Source organism: Cyclopterus lumpus, chromosome 19 (genome assembly GCF_009769545.1).
Source record: "Cyclopterus lumpus isolate fCycLum1 chromosome 19, fCycLum1.pri, whole genome shotgun sequence".
Taxonomy (NCBI): Eukaryota; Metazoa; Chordata; class Actinopteri; order Perciformes; family Cyclopteridae; genus Cyclopterus; species Cyclopterus lumpus.
Genome location: NC_046984.1, coordinates 15,549 through 40,415, shown reverse-complemented (window position 1 = coordinate 40,415; position 24,867 = coordinate 15,549). Strand labels below are relative to the sequence as shown.

Here is a 24,867-nt window from a genome sequence, read left to right as displayed (position 1 = left end):
AGGTATTTGCAGATAAGAGATTTTGTACGTAACCGCTTTCCCAATCTTCCCACCATACCATCTCTCACGCTTATAGACACCATCCTCAAAATTAACCCTTACCGGAAAGGTACCATATCAAGGATGTATTACACTCTTCTTGAGCACCAATCCTCAACCTCTGATGCCTTGCGTACTGCATGGTCGGCTAATCTTAATATAGAGATAGACCCGGAGGTGTGGGAGAACGCTTTGAAATGGGTCCACTCATCCTCTGTCTGCGCCCGGCATGGAATCTTACAATGTAAAGTAGTGCACAGGGTTCATTGGTCCAAGAGTAAACTGGCTCGTATATTCCCAGGTGCAGACTCACGCTGTGACCGGTGCCATTTAGGACCGGCCAGTCTTGGCCACATGTTCTGGGATTGTCCTGTACTTGCGCCGTTCTGGAAGGGTGTCTTTGACACTCTCTCAGCCGTCACTTCTACCAATATCTGTCCCTCACCATCAGTTGCTCTGTTTGGTGTCCTACCTTCTGGGAACTCACTACCATCTTACTTCCGTGAACTTGTGGCCTTTCTGTCACTTTTAGCGAGGCGTGTTATCTTGCTACATTGGAAGAACTCCCACCCCCCCTCCCACTCTCAATGGCTTAGAGATGCCCTTTGTTTTATGACGCTAGAAAAAATTAAGTACTCTTTACGAGGCACCTCTGCTAAGTTGTGTAAGGTCTGGGAACCCTTCTTAGAGCACGTCAGGTCTACCTGCATGCAGCACTATTTATATATATATATATATATATATATATATATATATATATATATATATATATATATCTTTTTTATTTTTAATTTTTTTTAATTTTAATTTTTTTAATTTAATTAAATTTTTTGTTTCCTTATTTATAGTCTCTACATTGCTCAATTAATGCAAGTGGATATGTGTGTGTGTGTGAGTGAGTGGATGTATGTTTCTACTATATTATCTGCCACTGCAAGCATTTAATAGCCAGTTGTTGATGTTGGGTTTTGGTTGCTTTTATAATTTTCTTGTCTGTTTGTATATCAAATTGCCTTGTTGTATATTTGTTTTGGGCTAGGGAGGCGAGGGGAGGGGGGATGTAATGTGTATCCTCACCATTTGGCTGTCTCATATGTTATCCTTTCACTCCTTATTTGTGAGGTATATTGTACATTAAGTCTTGTTTTGTAATTTCTACAAATAAATCATATATTAAAAAAAAAGTTGCTTTTGAGCGGCACAGTGAATTACTTAGACGTTTGCTTGAGCGCCGTGTAATATTCTCAACATGGCAAAACTCTTCAAGTCCGACTTTCTTGCCAGGTTAACTTGCCACTGTACGAGCAGTGGTCACATAACCTCTGAAAAGAACTTAACCGTGCATGCTTGGTACTTCAAATAGCACACCTGATTATAATTAATTTGTTGTTGACTCCTTTCTTTACAGAGATTGTACAAAGGCGATAAAGTATTTCCATGAATACTCAATATGAGGTAATAGTTTACAGTTAGATATAATAAAGGTTTCTGAGAATACTGCCACAAATATTGCATTCAGCACTAACACATTTGTCTGTGTTTGTAGCTCACCATTTGTGGAGGCACAACGGTGCCACACACGAAAACGGCAGAGAGCTTACAAACAATAATTTGAAGGGCCTTTTGATCCGATTGCAGATAGAGCATTTTCCCAGGCTGCCACATTCATACCCATACATTGGTGGCTTTGTCCTGCCACGACACAGCACATGGTGCTAGTAGTGTTTTTGTGTTTGTACAATGGACATAATTGCCATGCAAATCACAGAAGAATGACACTTTATGTTCAGCAGGATTCACAGGGCGGGAATGAGTACACTGTAAAATGTAATTGCTGATCTTACTTAAAAAAAATAGTGATCTTAACTCATGTCTGCTTACTTTGTTGACCATACTTAAAGAAAGTTGGTAAAGAACACTTTTTGGTGAGTAAAGTTATTAAACTTATCATCTTAAGTAACCTTTACTTAAAAAAAACGAGTGAGGAGGACCCATTTGCAAAGCTCGGAGAAACTCGGCCGCACTCGGCAGCGCTCGACTCGAATACGCATGCGCAGTCGACCACTGAAGACGTTCTTTGTCAGGCGGAAGAAGCGGGAAGAAAGGGCCATTGTGTCAAGTTATCTTAAGGTAAGTTTCAGCTTAATAATAAAACGCTACCGTTCATCTATTTAGCAAACGTTAAAACAGTACTCTATGTTTTGTATTGTGTAGGTAATATGACTAGATCTTAAATGATCATACTCTTACCTTTAGATTCTGGCTGAGTTCTGTCGCTTATCAAGCAAAAATCTGCAAGCAGAGTTCTTCAAAGAACTCGACAAATGCACTCCTCCTCGCTTCCTGGAGATGTCCAAGTCCAAGGAGGGAAGTGTCAGCCAGAAACTTAATGAATATCTGCACAAGTCACACCAGGGGTAAGTTTCTCAAGCAAAGTCATTTTTTCTTTATGTGGTTACTAAAGTAGTACCATTGCATGCAGAGCTGTCAATTGATTGACCTTTAACACATAGGAAGTGTGTGTGTGTTTGAGATATTTGTTTGAGTACAGATGTGACTGGGAAGCGAACAGCAGTCCTCCGTGGCCTTCCTGTCAGCCTTGGAGATGAGAACACACACTTCTTCAAGACAGGCTTTGTAAGTAGAGTTTACTCAACATTATTTAACTGCCCAATCTATCTCTCTTGATTCACTGATCACTTATCCCTGATTGGGGCCCTTTTTGGTGGTATCTCATGTCTTTCCAGTCGGGTCCAGTTGCAGCTCTCAAGTCACCCCATTCAAAACCCAAATGCCTTCAAGAATAATAATAAAAACTCATATCACACTCAAACGGGTATCTGTACACCTTCACATGTCTGCATGATAGTAGAGGGGTTCTACTAATATCTCCTGTTACAAAACAACAAACCCGCGACCCTAATGAGGATAAGCGGTATTGAAAATGGATGGATGGATGGATGGACAAAACAACAACAAATAAAAGGATTTTCCTCATCACCATTTCTTTGTTGCCTATGCTTTTGGGCAATATGCTTGCTCTACTGCAACAGGAGGTACAGGAGTAGAGTGCCAATATGATGCAGGTGTGACAGCTGAAAACAGTAGGCCGCAAACCTGATCAGCCTCCTGTATTTGAGTTTTGGATGGCGTGAAGCTGCGACTTGACCTTACGGAAACACAGCAGATGCCACCAAAGAGTCCTGATCAGGGCTAACAAGCTCTCATTTCTATTTCACTTAGTGTTTGATGCCACTGCATCAACCTGTTGTGTTCAGGCTCTTCTACATTATGTTGTATTTACATTTGTGCTATTATTGTTGTTCCATTCAAATATCATCCTTATATGTAAATACCCCAGTCCTTGTGAGAATCCATATTCTTTATTAGCTTTTGCAACCTTTCAGTGAATCACATGATGAATGCATCAAAGCACTCATTTTGGAGGAGCATCTTCTTTTACTTGATTATCTAATAATATCAGAATGTAGCTTCGTCTTAGTGTCTGTGTCTCTTCAATGCTTCGATTGGTTGATTTTGTGGAGCCCTGTTTTGCTGTGAGGCACAAATATAACCATTGTGTGTTCTACCATAGAAATGCAAAGTGACATTTGATATGTAATTGTGTTTTTTATGCTGATATTGTTGTTAGGACTCCGGTGACCTTCTGGACATGTGTCCCACACCTCCATGGGGATCCTGACAGTGAATGCTGAAGACACTGTGGCCTCTCCTCACTCGCTGCACCTGGAGTCTACAGCTACTGCCATCGTTTAGGACAGAACAGTAGTGATGGGTGACCATGACAATCTTCCACATGCCATGTGCCTACTCTTCGGACTTATTACAATATGGATTGTGGAGGTCCGTTCATACATTCTGTCATATTCATTGAATGTTTTGGAACTCTAACGCTGTTCATCTGTACACATGACATCTATTGCTTCTGTCCATCCGGGGAGAGGGATCCTCCTCTGTTGCTCTCTTGAAGGTTTCTTCCCTTATTTCCCTGTGAAATGTTTTTTTCTATTTCTTGGAAGTTTTTCCTGATCCGATGTGAGGTCAAAGGTCAGGGATGTCATATGTGTACAGATTGTAAAGCCCTCTGAGGCACTCAAACATCTACTGATGCAGTAAGGGACTCTCTTCACGATGTGACATGCCAGGTTTTCTGTAGTGGAATTTTGCAAATGCCAAAACTGTGTTTATCATAGTCTGTGTTACAAAACTTAATCTGGCAACACGTCAAGCATTTTAAGCACGTTGTTTGAGCTTAAGAAAATGTGTGAGGACAAAAACTAAAAAATACATTTGTTTTTCTTAAATAAACGTTGTCTTCCATTATAACTGTTCTCTATCTTTGTTTCAACAGCTTATAGTAGTTGTAGTTCAGCTTACTTGAGAATCATAGTAATTGTAGTAGAATTTTAAGGCAATCGGTTTCCTGATTATTTCCTAGTAATGTTGAGGCTTGGACTAGTAAAGATAACTCTTTCTTATTAGTACTGCTTACTTAATATAACTTGGATCTTTAAGTTATCTGAATTGACTATTTATTGTCAACATAATTAAAGATTTTAAGTTAACTTCACTCATATCTTTAAGTTGTCTGAATTTACATGTTATAGTTAACCTAATTAATCATTTTGAGTTAACTATACTAATGTTTACTGCAATTACATGAGTTGCCGTAACTCTTTTTTTCAGTTTTAAGAACTTAAAATTATTGAGCTACTTTACTTGTTGAAATGTTGAGGCAATCGGTTTCCTGACGTTTTTCAAGTAAAGTCAACTTATTACATTTTACAGTGTATAGCAAACACGGACAGGAGATATTCTGATCCGGTAAACTGTAGGAGGGGAATTAAATGTTTTTTTATTGCCAAACATCATGTTGAAGTGTCAAGTGAATGAGAACTATATGAACAGATCGGTTTCAGCTGAGTTTTGGTTGTTTTGAGTGTAATAGGGTTCAGGTGTGGTCTATCCTCTCCCTGTACTGTTCTGGAGGTGATCACCATAAGGCCCAGACGGGTGGGGCGATCTGGCCCTCATTAAGGCCATCCCCTGGGGATTGAGGGGGAGGGGGTGGGGATGTCTGGGGCCCCTCTATGATGGATGTCTCCTGGAAGTGGACAGGGCATAGCCACAATAGAACGACCCCTTAATGGTCCCCCATACAGAGGAAATGGACAAGCGGTCCACCAATATCACACACAGTAACACACTCATGCATGCATAAGAACACACTTCAATCTCATATCTGACACACAAATGAGCAGTCGGGCGTGGACAGTGAACACATGCTCTTAAATGCTCTGCTCTATGATTGGTTGTTGTTTCTTTCTCAGATCAAACATCAGAGATTAACAGACCCACACCCTCACATCCCCAATCGTTTGATTCATTTTTCCGGCTGTACATGCAATTGCTTCACATTTGTTAACACACACACAGAGACTCAGACACACATACACACACACACAAACACACACATGACACAGCATACTATTGATGGGGCTCTAGAGGGTGTTGGCTCCCCCTCAGTTTCCACCTGGCACTCTTTACCAGCTGAGATCCCGTGCTGCATTACAATTCTCAGTCCATCCACTTACACCAACACATTCTCATTTCATACACCCCATCATTTTGCTCTCAACACAAGACACACAATCGCGACTGTTCCCCATTGAACATCATCCACGCTTGTTCCGAGTAGTTACCCTAAGCCCCTATAGGATCAATAGCCAGTGGCCTTGGCTGGCACGAGGAAGTGGGTGACAAAAGAAAGGTTCCTCAAAGCAAACAGAGGCTTATTAGAAGCTGCTGGATAATCCCTGTTTTCATTATACTGGATGTTTGATCATTGAGTAAATGAACAGTGTGAGGTTGTTAAGGCTAAATCAGGGCTTTTAAACTTCCTTTTATTTAGGGGAATTTCTACTTCAACCCATGGTCTCGCCAAACGGTTCTATTCACCTGCCATTGATGGGCTCTAATGCTTGCGAGTTTCCTACCCCCGACCTTCCCCATTGCACACCCCACTGTGCAGGCACCCAAGCCAACCAGTAGGAGTCACTAGGCATTAGCAAGGAGAAGATCTCTTAAGATTTGTTTATACTCACGCTTGGTGCTGTTGCTTGAGCCTCTGCAGACGGCACGCAAGAACAAAGGCGTTTATACGTAGCACTGCGCATGTGGGTAGCATTATTCTCCGAAAAGCCAGAGGGTGTACTAACAAAATAAACTGTGAGGAATCAAAAAAACAAACAAATGTAACTCATAGATATGCTCATAATTTGTAGGTATAACTGGCAAAACACCAGTTTGCGTCACTATCAAAGAAAATCTTTCCCTGACCTGGAGAGCTGGTCGGTCATAGTTATGGTCAGTCATAATTAAATTACATATAGCTGACGCCATTTATCCAAAGCAACAAACATACACCCTAGACACAGCTACGGGGAGCAATTTGGGGTTAAGTGTCTTGTTCAAGGACACATCGATGAGGGCTAGCCATAGATCCTCTGATTGCAAGACTGACCACTAAACCACCTTGTTTCAATTGTAACGAAAGCCGTTATCTTGGTACGCAAAATTGAGTCATTGCATGAAAAGTTCACAATTAAGGATCTAAATAAAAACGTAACCGGATTCTGCAGAGATATTGCCGCTCACTCTATCTTGTATACACAATTTTATGATTCTTTGAAAACGTGGCATAACAAAACTCCAGTTTGCATTTATTCAGGGATGAAATGTAATTAAAGTTACAGACATCGTCCAGTAATCTTTGCCAAAGTGTAGGGTAGGACATATATTTATTTGAAAAACTGCAATTATATCTGTCAATTAGTGTGTCTGTGCAAAGCTTGTAGGAGAACCACATTTATACTATTTATTTTTTCATGATGGTATTCAAAGGAACAGTAATTGTCTCTTTGTGCTTAGGTAATTTCATTGGGCTTTTGTATCAAAGTCTATTCACCGACAGATAGCTAATGGAGGTGTGTTTGTAGCCACTCTCACCATCAGTCACCCATCCCTTTCTCTAGCAAATTGTCATCCAACACACACAGTTGGATGAGCACACACAGTATTTTAGGGTCTGGTAAAAATCTATTCACGGCATCCACACTTAGCTGCTTGGGTGTGTGTAATTTAGGATTTTGTAAATGTTTTGTTTTGTACATAAATGTGTATGTTAGATGGTGAGACACAAAAAATGCTTCAGAAATGAATGTTGTGTGTATGTTTATGTTTTGCATTGTGCATGTGCTTTGTGTGCCTCCTGAATCTGTAGCAGACTGTATCCTTCCCAAGGTAATGGAATTAAAAGGGCCGTTTTTAGTTTTTAGGGGTCGGCTGTAGCTCATGGGGAGAGTGGTCGGGGAGAGTGGTTGTCCCGTAACCACAAGGTACCCGGTTCAATCCCCATAGTTGCATGTCGAAGTGTCCTTGAGCAAGACACTGAACCCCCAGTTTCTCCCCGGGTGCTTCACTGCAGTCCTTAATAACTAAGGATGGGTCAAATGCAGAGAAGAATTTCCCCACTGCGGGTCGTAAGTCTACTCTTAAATTTTCAATTCAGTTTATTTTGTATAACCCAATATAAGAAATTACAAATTTGCCTCAGAGAGCTTTACAATCTGTACACAGATAACATCCCTGTCCTAGGACCTCACATCGGATTAGTAAAAACTCCCCAAAAAATAGAAAAAAACCTTTTCACCTGGAAAAAAGGGAAGAAACCTTCAGGAGGGCAACAGAGGAGGATCCCTCTCCCCCAATAGACGTCATGTGTACAGATGGACAGCGTTACAGAGTGTAATGAATATGACAGAAATGTATGAAAAGAGAGGAGAGTGTGGGGTGCATCAGCAGGGCCATGGCTGGAGGCAGGGCCACAGAAGCAGGAGGCCGGCCCACCAGGCATGAGGCATCGCGAAAGAGGCCAGACCAATGAGGCCAGGCCTTTGAGGCAGGAGGCACAGAGAAGGAAGCAGGGCCATTTGGGAAGGAGGCCAGGTCTAGGCCAGAGGCTGGATGCAGGAAGCAGGGGCAAGGACCTAGGACCAGCTTCAGACACAGCCAGGTCCGATGGAACCCTATGAAACGTGAAGTCACAAAGATACCGGGGAGGAAGTAGACTTAGTAATGTGCAATGGAGAGATGCAAATTCATCCATAGGGAGAGAGAGAAGAGGAGATAGGAACTCAGTGTATCCTAAAACATCCCCCAGCAGCCTATAAGCCTATAGCAGCATATCTAAGGGCTGGACCAGGGCAAACCTGATTTAGCCCTAACTATAAGCGCTATTAAAGAGGAAAGTCTTAAGTCTACTCTTAAATGTGGTGACTGTCTGGCTCCCGGACTGAAAGTGGAAGCTAAATGTTACGTAGATGGAAAAATGCAGTCCTTGAGATTTGTCTCACGTGGTAGTTAAAGGAGAAGTCACGATCAAACATAAATGTGGTGACTGTGTCTGCCCCCCAGACTGAAAGTGGAAGCTGGTTCCATAAAAGAGGAGCTTGATAACTGAAGGCTCTGGCTCCCATCCTACATTTTAAGACTCTAAGAACCACAAGTAGCCCCGCATTTAGTGAGCGCAGCTCTCTAGTGGGGCAATATGGTACTGTAACAAGTCCTGTCACAATCCCCGGGTCCCCCTCCAGCACCAAGGAATGAGCACAAGTCGTGTAATGTTTGACAGGATACTTTTTTGATCCCGCTCTACCGGTCCCATGCTCCATCTGCAACACACCTGATATAGGGGCAAGACACATTACCCCTGATCTAACGCAGCTGAGGGAGTAGCGTAGGGAGTCAACCGCCCACCGGATGGCCAGGCACTCCTTCTCCACTCTGCTGTACCTTCTCTCCCTCTCTGACAGCTTCCGGCTGATGTAAAGGACAGGGCAGTCAACCCCCTCTACCTGTTGGGACAAAACGGCCCCCAGCCCTCTGTTCGACGCATCAGTCTGCAGAGTAAAAGAGAGAGAGAGAAGTTAGGTGTATGCAGGAGTGGTTCCCCACAGAGAGCTTGTTTTACCTTCTCAAACACCAACTGGCACTGCTCCGTCCACTGGACCGGATCTGAGGCACCTTTCCGGGTGAGGACCGTCAAGGGTCTGGTCAGCTCTGCACAATTTTTAATGAAGCACCTGTAATAACCCGCCAGCCCCAAAAACTGCCTCACCTCTTTTTTTTGTCTTGGGCGGCGGGCAGGCGGCGATGGCGGAAGTCTTGTCCACCTGAGGGTGCACCTGCCCGGCACCCAAGTGGTACCCCAGATACCGTACCTCCCTCCGTTCAACTGCACAATGCCCTGGGTTGGCGGTGAGCCCCGCCTGCCTCAGGGACTCCAGCACCGCGCCCACCCGCTGCACATGCTCCGCCCAGGTGGTGCTGTGGATGATCACATCATCCAAGTAGGCGGCAGCATATGCAGCGTGCGGACGCAGCACCCGGTCCATGAGGCGTTGAAAAGTGGCTGGGGCCCCGAACAACCCAAAGGGAAGCGTGGTAAATTGGTATAAACCAAACGGAGTGGAGAAGGCCGTTTTTTCCTTGGCCTCTGGCGACCGAGGAATCTGCCAGTAGCCCTTGGTTAAATCCAGGGTTGTAAAGAAACGCGCAGTGCCCAGTCGGTCCAGGAGTTTGTCGACGCGGGGCATTGGGTAAGCATCGAACCGTGACACATCATTCACCCTGCGATAGTCCACGCAGAACCGTATAGATCCATCCTTCTTGACAACAAGAACAATGAGGCTACACCAGGCACTGTGGGACTCTTCTATTACCCCCATCTCCAGCATACCAGCTAATTCCCTCTGAACCACTTTTCTCTTGTGCTCAGGTAACCTGTAGGGCCGTAACCGCACCGTCACGCCCGGAGGAGTCTCAATCTGGTGCATGATGAGGTTTGTGCGTCCTGGAAGGAGAGAGAACATGTCAGAAAACTGCTCTTGCAACTGGCCAATGTCTGTTCTCTTGGTCCCGGAGAGATGGTCTTCACAAAGGAGCGAGGCCGGATTGGTGGATTTTGGGACCTCAGGCCCCAGCTCCTCTCTCTCAGATACCGCGGACACCAGAGAAACAGACTCCGCTCCCTCCATGCTTTCAGAAGGTTGAGGTGGTAGAGCTATGTAGCCAGAACGCACAACCTCATAGTCAACATCCCCCTCTCGCCGTCTGACCACAAAGGGCCCTTGCCACTTGGCGAGGAGTTTGGAGCTGGAAGAAGGAAGCAATACCTTCTCTCCCGGTGCGAATTGTCTCAGCCTGGCTCCTCTGTTGTACAGCCGTTGTTGATGCTCCTGGGCCTGGAGCAAATTCTCACGTGACATCCTACCCAGTGTGTGGAGCTTTGCTCGCAGGTCCAGGACGTACTGAATCCCGTTTTTTGCTGGTGCTCCTCACAGTTTTCCTTAATCAAAGGGAGAAAATCCCGTGGAGGCCTGGGGGACCTCCCGCAGTGCAAACAACAGAGAGTCAAGCTATTTATCCAATTAAATTCATCTTGATTAATAAATCTACGGATCATGGACTTCAAAGTCTTATTCAGACGCTTCACCAGTCTGTCTGTGGGTGGTACACACTGGTCGGAATAGCCTTAACGCCCAGTAACCTGTAAAGTTCTCTCAGTGTTCTTGACATGAACTAGGTGCCCCAGTCCAGAATCTCTTTCGGGATTCCGACTCGGGAGATGACCTGAAACAGCACCTGCGCGACACTCTTTGCAGAAATGTTGCGCAATGGCACTGCCTCCGGATATCGTGTTGCGTAATCCACCAGGACTAACACAAAGCGATATCCGCGTGCACTCCGGTGAAATGGCCCAATGAGGTCCATAGCGATTCGCTCGAACGGAACCTCCATTAATGTTTTACCAATTGACACTCTGGGCAGGACGCACACCAACGGTGCACATCCGCCTGGATGCCCGACCAATAAAATCGGGTCAATATCCGGTCCAGTGTTTTATCATATCTCATGTGACCAGCCCATCGGGTTATAGTGAGCCGCCTGGAAAATCATTTCCCGGCGGATTTTCGGCACCAGCAACTGGGTGTTTTCCTCTCCTGTCTGACCGTCACGGCTCACTCTGTACAGTCTGTCCCTAATTAATGAAAAGTGCGGATATGACTGCGCACCAGCTGACCATCAATTCGTATCACTTGATCCAAGGCTGAGCGTAGAGTATCGTTCCGAGACTACTCGAGTGGAAAATCTTCCATGGAGTGAAACTCGGTTCCCCCTCCCCGTCTACACTGTCGGACAACCTGCGTCCCCGCTGAGCACAGCACAGATATCGCATGACCCTGTCTGCCGTGAACACCCCCCCGCAGCCTGTCCCATTAACTTATTAAACCCCGGCCAATCTGTTCCCAAGATTAGGGGGTGCGTAAGGTGGGAGCTAACATTATACCTTCACATTATGCTTTTTCCCCCTGTGTCTAATTTCCGCTGACACATAGGATACTCGTGAACGTCCCCATGCACACACCTTATCTTCAGCCACAATGCCTCCATCAATGCCCCCGGGCCGAACCAGGCTCTGGTGGATCATAGACTGCGTATAGCCAGAATCCATCATCGCCTGATGTGTACCCCCCTGGATCTTACCGGAATGCGGTACGTTGCTCCTGGACCTGGGGAGGGTGTTGGAGAGCCGGCAACCCGGATGAGTTTGCTTTGGGTCAGAGGATTGGGAAAACCGAGGGAGGGGTGCTGACCGTGGTGCCGGTCTGGGCCGCGTCCAGAACTGCGTCGGCCAGGCTGGAGCCCGTGCACCGCCACTGTCCCCCTGACCGCAGGGATGAACCGCCAGGTGATCCTCCGCCAGCGTAATGGCGGCCTCCAGCGATGTGGGGCCGTGAACTCTGATGTTCTGGCCTGCAGCCCCTCCATGAACTGCTCCAAAACGACCTTCTCCACCGTCGCCTGCGCCCCCCCTGTGCCCCCCCTGTGCCCCGGGCTGTAGCCATCTCGGTGGCAGCGTCCTTCAGCTGGTGCGTAAAGGATCGGTACTTGGGCCCCAGTGTTGCCTCGCGGAACCTCCGCCGGTGGTCCTGCGGGGTCAGTCCCAGCCGATCCATGACGGCTTTACGTACATCCGTGTAATTGTGTCGAGCTGTCGGAGGCAGCCCCAGGGCCGCTGTCTGCACCTCCCCAGTGAGAAGAGGCAAGAGACGGACCGCCCACTCCACCGCTGGCCAGCCGCACGCCTCCGCAGTCACCTCAAACGTCTCCAGAAAAGATTGCCCGTCGTCAGCCGCCGTCATTTTGTGCAAAGTTACCCCTGCACAGGTGGAGGGGTTCTGCGTTGACGGCGCTGCAGCTGTCTGGGTGGCGAGCTGCTCGAGGGCGTAGGTCTGCCTCTCCATCTGGACCTTGAGCGCCCCCAGGAACTGGCGGTTTGCCTCCGCCTGGTCCCCCCTGCATCGCTGCGATCACGCCCAGCATTTGCCCCCAACGCGATGATCGGCTGGTCCGGCAGATTCGGGTGTTGCTTATCTCCTTCCATTTGCTTTACTTCAGGGGGCCCCACGTTGGGCTCCTGTGTAACAAGTCATGTCACAATCCCCAGGTTTTTGCCCCCCCACCCCAGTTTTGCTCCCCCCCTGAAGCTGAGCCTAATACGCCCCAGCCACCACATGTACTATAAGCTCCTTAAGATATGATGGTGCATCACCAACCAAGGCTTTGTAGGTGAGGAAAATAATTTTTAAAATGCGATTCTGGATCTTACAGGGAGCCAGAGCAGAGCAGCTAATACAGGAGTAGTGTAATCTCTTTTCTTAGTTGTTGTGAGTACATAAGCTCCAGAACAGCCTGATAATAAGGAATTACATTAATCTAGTCTAGAAGTAACACACGCCGTGAACCAGTTTTTCTGCATCGCTTTGAGACAAGATGTGCATGATTTTAGAAATGTTACGTAGATGAAAAATGCAGTCCTTGAGATTTGCTTCACGTGGGAGTTAAAGGACAAGTCCCGATCAAAGATAACGCCGAGATTCTTTACAGTGGTGTTGGATGCCAGGGCAATGCCATCGACAGAAACCACATCCCCAGATAATTGATCTCTGAGGTGTTCTGGGCTGGGTAAAATAAATTCAGTTTTTGTCTGAGTTTAACATCAGAAAGTTGTAGGTCATCCAAGTTTTTATGTCTTTAAGACATGCTTGAATTTTAGCGAGCTGGTTGGTTTCTTCTGGCTTGATCGATAGATATAATTGAGTATCATCTGCATAACAATGAAAGTTTACGTGTTTCCTTATAATATTACCCAAAGGCATATATAAGGTAAAGAAAATTGTTTCAAGCACAGAACCTTGTGGAATACCATATGTATTTGTGTATGTATGTATGTATGTATCTATGTATGTATGTATGTATGTATGTACCCACCCTTAACTCTATAGAGACTGTGTCTGTCCCACGGCCACTTAAATCACAAGTAACCAGAAGAGGAGTCATCCAAAATAACCTCATAAAGGTTAACAACACTATTGCAACAGTGCAACAAAACAGGATAATTAAATGTGGACTCCTAATATAAAGCTGTATTAGTAAATTATTTAATATCAGACAATCACATTGATTTATTTTGTCTTACCGAAACCTGGCTGAGTCATGAAGAATATGTCAGCCTAAATGAATCAACTCCTCCAAGTAATATTAATACTCACATTCCTCGAGGCACCGGCCGAGGAGGTGGAGTAGCAGCCAACTCAAGCCTATTAATAAATCCTAAATCTAAATTAAACTACAACTCATTTGAAAGCCTTGTTCTTAGTCTTTCACATCCAACCTGGAAAACATTAGAGCCAATTCTATTTGTTATACTGTACCGGCAACCAGGTCCATATTCAGAATTTCTATCTGAATTTTCAGTTCCTATCAAGTTTAGTCCTTAAACGGATAATGTTATTATTGTAGGAGATTTTAATATTCATGTGGATGTTAATAATGATTGCCTTAGTGCTGCATTTGACTCATTGTTGGACTCGATTGGCTTCTGTCAGAAACCTACTCACTGCTTTGGCGACACCCTCAACCTTGTTCTTGCATGTGGCATTGACCATTTGGAGGTCTTCCCACATAACCTTCTTCTGTCAGACCATTACCTCATAACTTTTGAGTTTATACTACCGGAGTGTACACCATTAGTCAAAAGTCTACACCAGATGTAGACAGTGCTGTAGCTAAATTTAAAGAAAACGATTCCTTCTGCATTTGATTCAATACCACGTCTCATGTGACGGAGGACTCCTGTGCTAACTTTAGTCCGTCCCAGATTGATCATCTTTTCGATAGTGCTACAGGCTCACTGAGAATGACACTAGACTCCATAGCCCCTCTGAAGAAGAAAACTGTGAGGCAAAGGAGGTTTCCTCTCTGGTATAACCCTCAGACCCGCAAAATGAAGCAAACATCACGAAAGCTTGAAAGCATATGGCCTTCAACCAATCTGGAAGAATCCCGCTTAGTTTGGCGAGATAGTCTTAAAACATGTAAAAAGGCCCTCCGCAATGCCAGAGCAGCCTATTACTCATCAGTAATAGAGAAAAATAAGAACAACCCCAGGGTTCTCTTTAGCACTGTAGCCAGGCTGACAGAGAGTCACAGCTCTGTGGAGCCGTGTATTCCTATAGACCTCAGTAGTAATGACTTCATGAACTTCTTCAATGAAAAGATTTGAACTATTAGAGGCAAGATTGATGATCTCTTGCCCTCAACCAGTGCCGATCTGTCCTCAAGTGAGTGGCCTTGGAAACGTCTGTATGCCCTGGTGTATATTTGGATGGCTTTTCTCCCATTAACCTTGACCAATTGTCTTCAATGGTTTCTACTGATAGACCGTCTATCTGTCTCTTGGACCCATCCCAACGAGACTGTTTAAAGACGTGTTGCCTTTAATTGGCACCTCTCTGTTGGATATTGTTAATGTGTCTTTGCTAACAGGCCATGTACGGCATTCCTTCAAAGTAGCTGTAATTAAACCTCTCCTGAAGAAGCCCACCCTTAATCCAGAGGTGTTGGCTAACTACAGACCGATCTCTAACCTTCCCTTCCTCTCTAAGATCCTTGAGAAAGTAGTCGCAAATCAGTTGTGTGACTTTCTACACCATAATATTAATATTATTTAATAGTTAATTTGAGGAGTTTCAGTCAGGATTTAGAAAACACCACAGCACAGAGACAGCACTGGTGAAGATTACGAATGACCTCCTAATTGCATCAGATAAATCTCAGCACTTGTTTTGTTAGACGTTAGTGCTGCATTCGACACCATTGATCATGACATCCTAGTACAGAGACTGGATCAGTCAATTGGCATTTCAGGTACCGCACTAAGTTGGTTTAATTCCTATTTATCAGATTGACCTCAATTTGTATTTGTAAATGATGAAGCCTCGATGACCACCAACGTTAATCACGGAGTTCCACAAGGTTCTGTGCTTGGACCAATTTTATTTACCTTTTATATATGCTTCCTTTGGGCAACATTATCAGGAAACACTCCATAAACTTGTCATTGTTATGTAGATGATACTCAATTATATCTATCGATCAAATCTGAGGAGACCAACCAGCTCGCTAAAATTCAAGCATGTCTTAAAGATATAAAAAACATGGATGACCTGCAACTTCCTGATGTTAAACTCAGACAAAACTGAAGTTATATTACTCGGCCCTGAACACCTCAGAGATCAATTATCTGGTGTGGTTTCCGCTAGATGGCAATGCCCTGGCATCCAACACAACTGTAAAGAATCTCTGCGTCGAGAAGCAAAGTTTGAACAAAAAATCACAGTTTATTAAACTGGAAAAACAAACAGAAAACAAATATGAACAAAGTAGCAAAATAACAAGACCTGGCAAATGACAGAAAACAAATTTGAACAAAGTAGCAAAATACCAAATTTCTGATAAACCACCTGTAAAAGTTAGCAAAACCCAGGAACTGCTGAACCTTCTTGCGGTTATCAGGTCTAGACCACTGAGCCACAGCGTAGTCTTTAGCCGGATCCATTTGTATCTTTCCAGGGGCTATGATGAAGCCTAGAAAAGACACAGAATCGGCATGAAACTCACTCTTTTCTGCTTTAACATAAAGCTGTTTCTCCAGAAGGCGTTGATTACAATCAGAATCAGAAAAAAATCTGAAAACATGCTTTTGCCAAGTACGCGTACACAATATGGATTGGTGATTGGTGCGTGACGACAAACATAGGAAAATTAGGAAAAGTAAGAATTTGAAGATATAGAAAAAACAGTTTTTGTGGCGTGAGGTCTTGGCCCTGATGGACCTCAGCCTCCTGCCAGAAGGAATGGACTCAAAGGATGTCCAGGGTCAGAGGGGTCGGCTACAACCTTTCTGGGGCCTGGGGTCCTGGAGGGGAATTTATAAATCCATATCAGTTAAAAGCATGGTTCATACAGATTTGGTAAATGTTACATCACATTACATGATCACTATTTTTGTGAACCATTTTGCTATCTTTTGCAAATTGTAATTTTTTTGCCATTTGGATTGATTGCCCTCGATGGACTGGCGGCCTGTCCAGGGTGTCCCCTGCCTTCGCCCTATGTCAGCTGGATAGGCTCCAGCGCCCCGCGACCCTAATGAGGATAAGCGGTATTGAAAATGGATGGATGGATGGATGGATTGATTGACTTAGATTACTGTTCAGCGCTTAAGAACAAAGTGAAAACCAATGTCTATTTCTATCAGCAAACAACACGTTTCCTAACTTAATTTTTTCATAGGATGGAAATTAAGGGAAACTAACAGGTGCCAGGAACAGAAAAAGAAAATTCCTCTCGAAATGTAAAACTTTACAGACTTCATTTGAAAATGGTCAGCAAAAACTTTTCAGTTAAGAGATGAAATACACTGGTATGGGCCTTTCTGTGTGTGACCATGGCCATGATGTGTTTATTTGGTCAGTCAGTCAGGTGTGTGGCAGGTGTGTTGGCAGAATTTCCCGAGTCCCCAGTCGGTCCTGTGGGCCCTCTGGAGTCATTTATCTCAAAATGAGTCCCATTTGCCGGGATTCTGGTTAGAGGTGAGCAGAGTGAGACACATCAATGAAAGACTTCTGTGTTCATGTACAACAGCTGTCACCTGCCTGTGTGTCTGGATCACTGGAGATATCTTTGGATAGAAACTATGACTGTTTTAGACATCTGCTCAGTCTGTAAGAGTGTGACTGAGTCTGTCAAAGTGACTAATGGGGGTTTGTATTATGGAGAGTGTGTGCGAGTGTGTGTGTTTCTGAACGCTGAACATATTGTAGAAGTATCATGGAGGATAACCTCACTTTCTGCCAAATATATGCTAATGTTTCCACCTTGTACTTCTTGAACTTATTTCCCACTAAAGTCCCCCATAATTAGCTGCAAAGTTTTATATCAATGGTTTTAACATTTTGGAAGATACACTTATTCACTTTCTTCCAGAGTGTTAGACGAGAAAATCAATACCACTTAAATATCAGTCTGTCAGCCCTAATATGGACGAGAGCCAGGAAATGGTTAGCTTATCCAAATAAAAAGACTAAGCAAATGGCTAAACTAATTACCATCACTTTCTTGACGAGAGTTAGATTCAAACCAATGAATATTTAACTATTTCATCATTTTTTTTCCTTCATACTATGTTCCTCACTTTATACACATATTAAACTTTGTATCAAGATTTATTTTTCATTTAATGGAGTAGTGCACACATGTTTCAATTTCTCTATATTTTTGTATCTTAACTAGATTTTTCCTTTACTTGCAGAAGTATGATGCCCAAAGCCCTGGACGGTCAGATTGTTATGGAAAAGACGCCTCGCTACTTTGTTACCCAGGAAACGCCAGCACGTGTCCATGCCATGTCACAGGATGTGAAGCTGATTGTGGTCGTCCGTGACCCTGTGTCCAGAGCCATATCTGATTACACACAGATCATCTCCAAGACCCCCGACATCCCTCCCTTTGAGAGCCTGGCCTTCAAGAACCGCACAACAGGTTATGGATCCTGGGACTTCAGAGCAGGGCCTCAACGACACACTACATGGATAAAGACAAACTTATGGTCTTCCTGGCTGCTGATACATGACATTGGGCTGATCCTGGAGATTTAGCTGGAGATTTAGCACTCTGTTCTTTACCTCTCAGTTTTTTTTTTTTTTTTTACAATGCAGGAGTTAGTGAAAGCACAAACATAAAAAACATACATATGGATCAGCCCACACTAAATATAAACTGCAGATGCACAAGCAAGTAAGCATGAGACAAATTATTATCATTAGACAACAAGCTTTTGTCACAAACAAGGCATGGAATGTGTTGGGGGCTTTCTGGTTTCTGTTTGTAGTTTGAGTAGTATTGACTTCACATCACATTCAAGCAGACTTTGGTCAAATGTAGGTGCTAAACAGTATGTATAAGCTTTAGGTTGGTTTAAAATGATTTAGTAAACTGGTTAAAACAACCCGGTGGTACATTTCGTCTCTGAACTCCAACTCTAGTCTCGCATCTGTAGTTGGTAAATCAGACAGTAAACAATGAGCAGCATAGGGAAGAGAAGTCTTGGCCCTGATATCTGCTGACTACACAGGAACCTCCAAAATATAGCCCTTAGCCCCCAGAGGCTTATCTGTAGCCAGTCAGATAAGCCCCTGGGGGTCTTATTATCGGTCTGATATGGGATGGGTTGAGAGAATCTGTACTAATCAAATTAGCATGAGCAGTAGTCGGAGGGGTGAGGTCGGATACAGAATGTGTCAATGAGGGAGAATGAGTAGATGTGATTCCAGAAACCAGTTTAAAAAAAAATGATGTGGGGAAAACCATGTTAAAAAAACATTAATCACAGAAGAGTATTTTTACATACTTAAAATGTGTCTGAAGGGGAACTCTAACTCTGTCATGTTTACTGTAATAAGGTTTAGAATGTCCCATTGACAAGGTTCTCATATTTTGTCCTAAGGGGGCCATGAGTGTCAAACTAAATCCCTAGGTCAGTAGCTAAATTAAGTTGGATGAGGACTTAAGAGGATGCTGATTGCAGCAATACTGGATTTGAATAAAGAACCTCAGTATATCTCTTTCTTCTCTCTAGGTCAAATTGACTCTCTGTGGAGCCCGCTGTGGATTGGCCTGTACGCCCAGCACTTGGAGCGCTGGCTGTCCTGGTTCCCCAGGAGTCAGATTCATCTGGTCAGCGGGGAGAGGCTCATTTCCGACCCAGCTGGAGAACTGGGCAAAGTCCAGGACTTTCTAGGTCTCCAGAGAATTGTCACAGACAAGCACTTCTACTTCAACAAAACAAAAGGCTTCCCTGCCTGAAGAAGCCAGAGGGCAGCAGTAAACCTCACTGCCTTGGGAAAACAAAAGGGAGGACGCATGCCTCCATCAACCCAGAGGTGATGCAGAGACTGAGGGATTTCTACAAGCCGCATAACCAGCGCTTCTATCAACTGGCGGGCCAGGACTTTGGATGGCAGTGACGCTTTATTGTGTGGAATCAGAAGCTTTTGTTGCCATTATGAAATGCGAAAGTCTAAGAGAACAGTCAATTAACCGATTCTGATCAGCAGTGGGAAATCTCAGAAACTTAAAATCTAAAAACCCCAGCATTAATACATTTACCACTATCTACATTAATTAATAATCTTGTTAAAGTGTTTGAAATACAGTATTTTATTTATCATAGATGTTCAGTAAAATATGTACTTTTGTGGTATTAAACAAGGGTGTCCCCTCACATCTTTCTCCCTCTGCCTGGTGATTCAATCAATGTGCAAAGTCGGCCATGAGACAGTATTTGCTATAGTTGGTTACAGCTGTAAAAGGTTGGATGGTAAAATATACAGTGTAGCTTTTAATGTCTTTGGTTGGCAGTTTAATCCTGATGCCCGAGTTGGTAGGCTGTAGTGGAACAATCCACCCGGAAAAGGGATATTTTCACATTCCCAAATGACCACAACTTTCTATTTCCTACCTGTTTGTTCTTCACTCTCACTGGTTAAGAATTTAAGGGCAATCAATATATGCATATTAAGTATCGTCCTCCAAGCACTGCCCCTGAAAAAAAGGGGATGAATCTTTTATGTTGCGAGCAGTAAAAGGGTGAGAGAGAGAATGTATATGAGCTGAGATTTGACTGAGTGGTTTTGTATTCTTAAATAATAAATGTGCATACATCAATAAAGGTGTACTAATGTGAATCACTTGCTTCCCAGCCTGTTGGCACAATAATGTACTGGGCTCAGGTAGCAAAAGCATCCAACTGTACCTTGAGTGAAGTAAAGGGCACACTGGACCACCAAAACAAGACCAAGTCAAATCAATGAGAGGTCGACCTAACATGATAGTGATGTATGAAGCTTTCAGACTTTACTGTGTTACAGTGAGATGGCCTGCTTACAGGGTTGTCTGTTTTCAGTTTGCATGTATTTGCACTAGTTTGAAAGCGTAAAAAATAAAACTATTTTGAATTGATTTTATTGTTGATCTTTCCCACATTACTTCTTTTCCTCATTGTCTCATCAAATGCTATTATAAGTACCCATTGAGACACAATGAGTATAGTTTGGATGTATGTTGAATGTGTGCACAGACAACATTAGTGCAATTGCTTTGCAAATGTCCCTGTAATAATGCTGATGAAATTGATGAATTTAGATAATTGTTTGAGTTATACTGTTGGGGGATTCTATTTTTTTAAGGGGTAAATTACAATTTGAAAAAATCTATAACAAAAGACATGCTGGTGTTTCCAGTTCTGCATAAGTGTACACATATGGTTGAGTTAAAGATTAAATACAAAGAGCTATTTTCATCAGAAAAATGGAAAGTTGCTGGGTTCAAAAGACAATCTGCTTATTTAGGAGTAAAACAACGTCACCATCTTGTGGACAATCAAGGGCGAGTTCGAGAGTCTAGTAGGAAACACAGTAAAAAGCAGATGCTTTTTTATTATGTTCTCTCCTTGTTTACCTTTAAATCATATCTGTTCATATCATTTTGTTCATATTAATATAGGTTGCAAATAATTACCCACAAAAATGTAACTAAAGAACACTGAAGTGCCACTATAAATGAGTCTGACATTCACAAAAATATTCATCAGCATATATTGCTGACATATTCAATTCAATTAAATATTAAATTCATATTTAACCATAATACATCTTTAAAGCTGGGGTAGGTAATGCATTTGACAAACGTTTTTGTAATATTTGTTATATTTACACATCGTAAGGCAATAAAGAAAATGTTCTGACAAAATAAGAAAAAAGATCTGATATAAGAAGCTGTCGCTGGACTGTAATCAGCCCGTCTAATCAATTCACTCAGCCGAAGGAAATGATTGGACGGCCTGCCTATTTGTCAATCTATCTGCTGACCTACTGTCTGTCTACCTCTCCTACCTGTCTGATTAATCCTCTATCTACCCTTCTGCCTAACTACCTGTCTATCTACCTGTCTACCTACCTGTCTACCTATCTACCTGTGTCCTTACCTGTCTATCTATCTACCTGATCCTAGTCTGCCCTTTTTCTTGCGTGTCACAGTCACAACAGCCATTTACGTTCATTAACAGAAGGCTTTGGAGGGTCTGAAGGGAAGGGCAATCAGTGTTGCAGACCTTCTCACCAGATTTAGGGACTTTTGGAGCTGCTAGCTACTTTCACAGGAGAGTTTGAAACACTGGTCTGGGTTTTTAGGATGGATAACTTTTTTAATTAATATACTCCTGCTAGTTTCTCTAATATGACCCACTCAAGCTTTAAGTTGTCTACAATACATTTCACTTTGAACTGAACAAATAAATTAAATACATAATATACAATATACATTTTCAAATGCGCCTAAAATAGCTTTAAAAAACATGTAAAACATTTACCATGAATACAAATCGTGTGATTACATAAGAAAAGGTACCCCATCACGTACATATGATACAGAGAGCTACAAAAAAACACACTCCTCTAGCTGATGAGTTTGGGCAGTTTGCAGACAGCTACATGTTTCCTCTAAAGTCGTTATTAGTCAGAGAAACAGCATCACAGAGCATGCTGTTTGATCAGAGGGACACTGTGGTAAGTAAAGGCACTCAGCATGGCCTATCCTCCATTATTTACACTTTCCCACTTGTATTCTATGAGGCTTGATTAACAGTCCTCAGGTCCACATTCTGTTACTTCCCTCCTTCCATGGCAAGACATTGTAAATACCGTAACTTAATGCTTGATGCTATTTAGATCACATACTTGTTGGGAGGCAATGTATCATCACTCTAATACAAAGTATGTACCATATGCCACAGTCATGAACACACAGCTTTAGCAACTTTGCACATTTTCAACTATTAAATATCAAGAGGCTTAGAGTCATTAAAGGGTGGTAGTTTTGAATGGAATAGTGTTTGCATTAGTTATGTATGAATAAACACTCAATTCATCATTGATAATGCATACTGTTCATATATACTTATACATGTACACTTTATATTATATCTGCATTTCACTTTTTTTAATATATACTGCTTATTTGCACTGCTCTTGGTCAGATGCTAACCAACATTTAATTGTCTCAGTACCTGTACTCTGTGCAATAACAATAAAGTTGAATCTGAATTGTTCCACCATTAACACTCATTAGTATGCAATTCATAAACACAGTTATACATATTGTAGCGTCACAGGTTGGACGGTGGGGCAGTGCACGAGAGCTGGAAAAGAGGCACACTCAGACGTTTATAAAGTAAAAGGGTGGGTTTATTGTTCAAGAACCGGCCCCTCAGATAGCTCCATTAAATCAAAACAACCAGGTCCATCCATAAACTCAAAGCGTCCCGGAGGAGAAAAGGGTTCCTTTAACCAAAACAAAACAAAAATACGATATCTCAAAGTTCCAGTTACACGATCCTCTTCGTAGTAACTGTTGTACTTTCCTGCTCCACAGAGGCGTCCACTCTTAGCCCGCTCATCCAGCTCCTTTTCCTCCCTTTGTGCTCTCCCATCTGCCTTGTATCCAGTCTCCCAGCACTGCCTCAATTAGCTGGTTTAAGCACCGGCAGCTGGGTGAGTGGTGAGGCAGGATGAGAGATGTAGTGCCGCCCATGGCGGCCATTTTGTTATCGCTGATCCTGCGTGGGGATGTAGCGCACCTCCACTACCTGTCCCCTGGTGATGCCACAATATTTTATTTTTGATTAACAAGCTTAACTATTATGCATTTCATGATTGGGTTTTCATAATTTATAAATGATGTATTCCCCATTTCTAAATGAAGTAATATATATTACAAACCAATTATTAAGGACTTATAGCTCATTAATGAGATCATTTATAAAGTTTAAGTAAATGATTAAAAAATGATATAAATGTCAATTATTCATTCATTTATTTATACATATAAGGATTTAGATATGCACTAATTGTTAGGGACTATGTTAACATGCTTTATAAACGTGTGTTAATACTGATTAATACTGATAATGATTAATTCCTCCCCAGAGTTTTTTGTGACTTCACATCTCATAGGGTCCATTGGACCTGGCGGTGTCTGATGCCTGGTGAACCGGCCTCCCGCGTTGGCCTTGCTGATCGCCCCGCCCCCCCTCCTCTTTACCTCCTTCTGTTTCATGGATTGGAGGTCCATTCATACATTATTATATTACATAAACACATTACATATTCATGTAATGTGTTTATGTAATTCTGTAATGCTGTTCATTCTGTACACATGATATCTATTGCATCTGTCCATCCAGGGAGAGGGATCCTCCTCGTTTGCTCTCCTGAAGGTTTCTTCACTTTTTTCCCTGTGAAAGTTTATTTTTGGGGAGTTTTTCCTGATCCGATGTTAGGTCCTAGGACAGGTATGTCATATGTGTACAGATTGTAAAGCCCTCTGAGGAAAATTTGTTTATTTGTGATATTGGGCTATACAAAATAAACTGAGTTGAAAAGTAAATGTATTGTTTGGGCAGTAAAGTGATGAAAGCACCAGATATTCATGAAACTGTCATGAAACCTATAAGACTTGTGTTCTGAGAAACTTTCTTGAAGAAAATCATGGAACTTTATATTCTTTAGGAGAATTCATTTTTGGCCTGTTCCAAGGCTGAAACATCTTTTAAGTCCATAAAAAGAAGTAAATGTATTGTTTGGGCAGTAAAGTGATGAAAGCACCAGATATTCATGAAAATGTCATGAAACTTGTAAGTATTGTGTTCTGAGACACTTTTTTGAAGAAAATTAAGAAACTATGTATTATATAAGAATGTCCACTTTTGGCCTCTGTACAGGCTGAAACGTCTTTTAAGACAATAAAAATAAGGAGATGCAGCTTTGAAGCAGTAAAGTCATAAAACCATCAGGTTTTCTTGAAAATGTTATGAAACTTGTAAGACTTGTGTTCTGAGAAACTTTCTTGAAGAAAATCATGGAACTTTATATTCTTTAGGAGAATTCATTGTTGGCCTGTTCCAAGGCTGAAACATCTTTTAAGTCCATAAAAAGAAGTAAATGTATTGTTTGGGCAGTAAAGTGATGAAAGCACCAGATATTCATGAAAATGTCATGAAACTTGTAAGTCTTGTGTTCTGAGACACTTTCTTGAAGAAAATCAAGGAACTTTGTATTCTTGAGGAAAATCCACTTTTGGCCTCTGTACATGCTGAAATGTCTTTTAAGACCAAAAAAAGAAGTATACACCGTTAGTCAAAAGTTTCTACACCAGATGTCTAACCAACAGTGCTGTATCTAAATTTAAAGAAGCGGTTCCTTCTGCATTTGATTCAATACCACG

The 24,867-nt window shown here is 42.7% G+C and overlaps 1 protein-coding gene across 1 annotated transcript in view; it reads left to right on the top strand.

Annotated features, from left to right (window-relative positions):
* The window catches only part of hs3st3l (heparan sulfate (glucosamine) 3-O-sulfotransferase 3-like), a 31,791-nt gene extending 12,238 nt beyond the window's left edge, over positions 1 to 19,553 (top strand). Inside the window, 3 exon segments of the mRNA XM_034558838.1 lie at positions 17,840 to 18,069; positions 19,166 to 19,378; positions 19,381 to 19,553. Of these exon segments, the coding sequence (XP_034414729.1) occupies positions 17,840 to 18,069; positions 19,166 to 19,378; positions 19,381 to 19,553 (616 nt within the window).
* Positions 19,554 to 24,867: the final 5,314 nt, after the last annotated feature.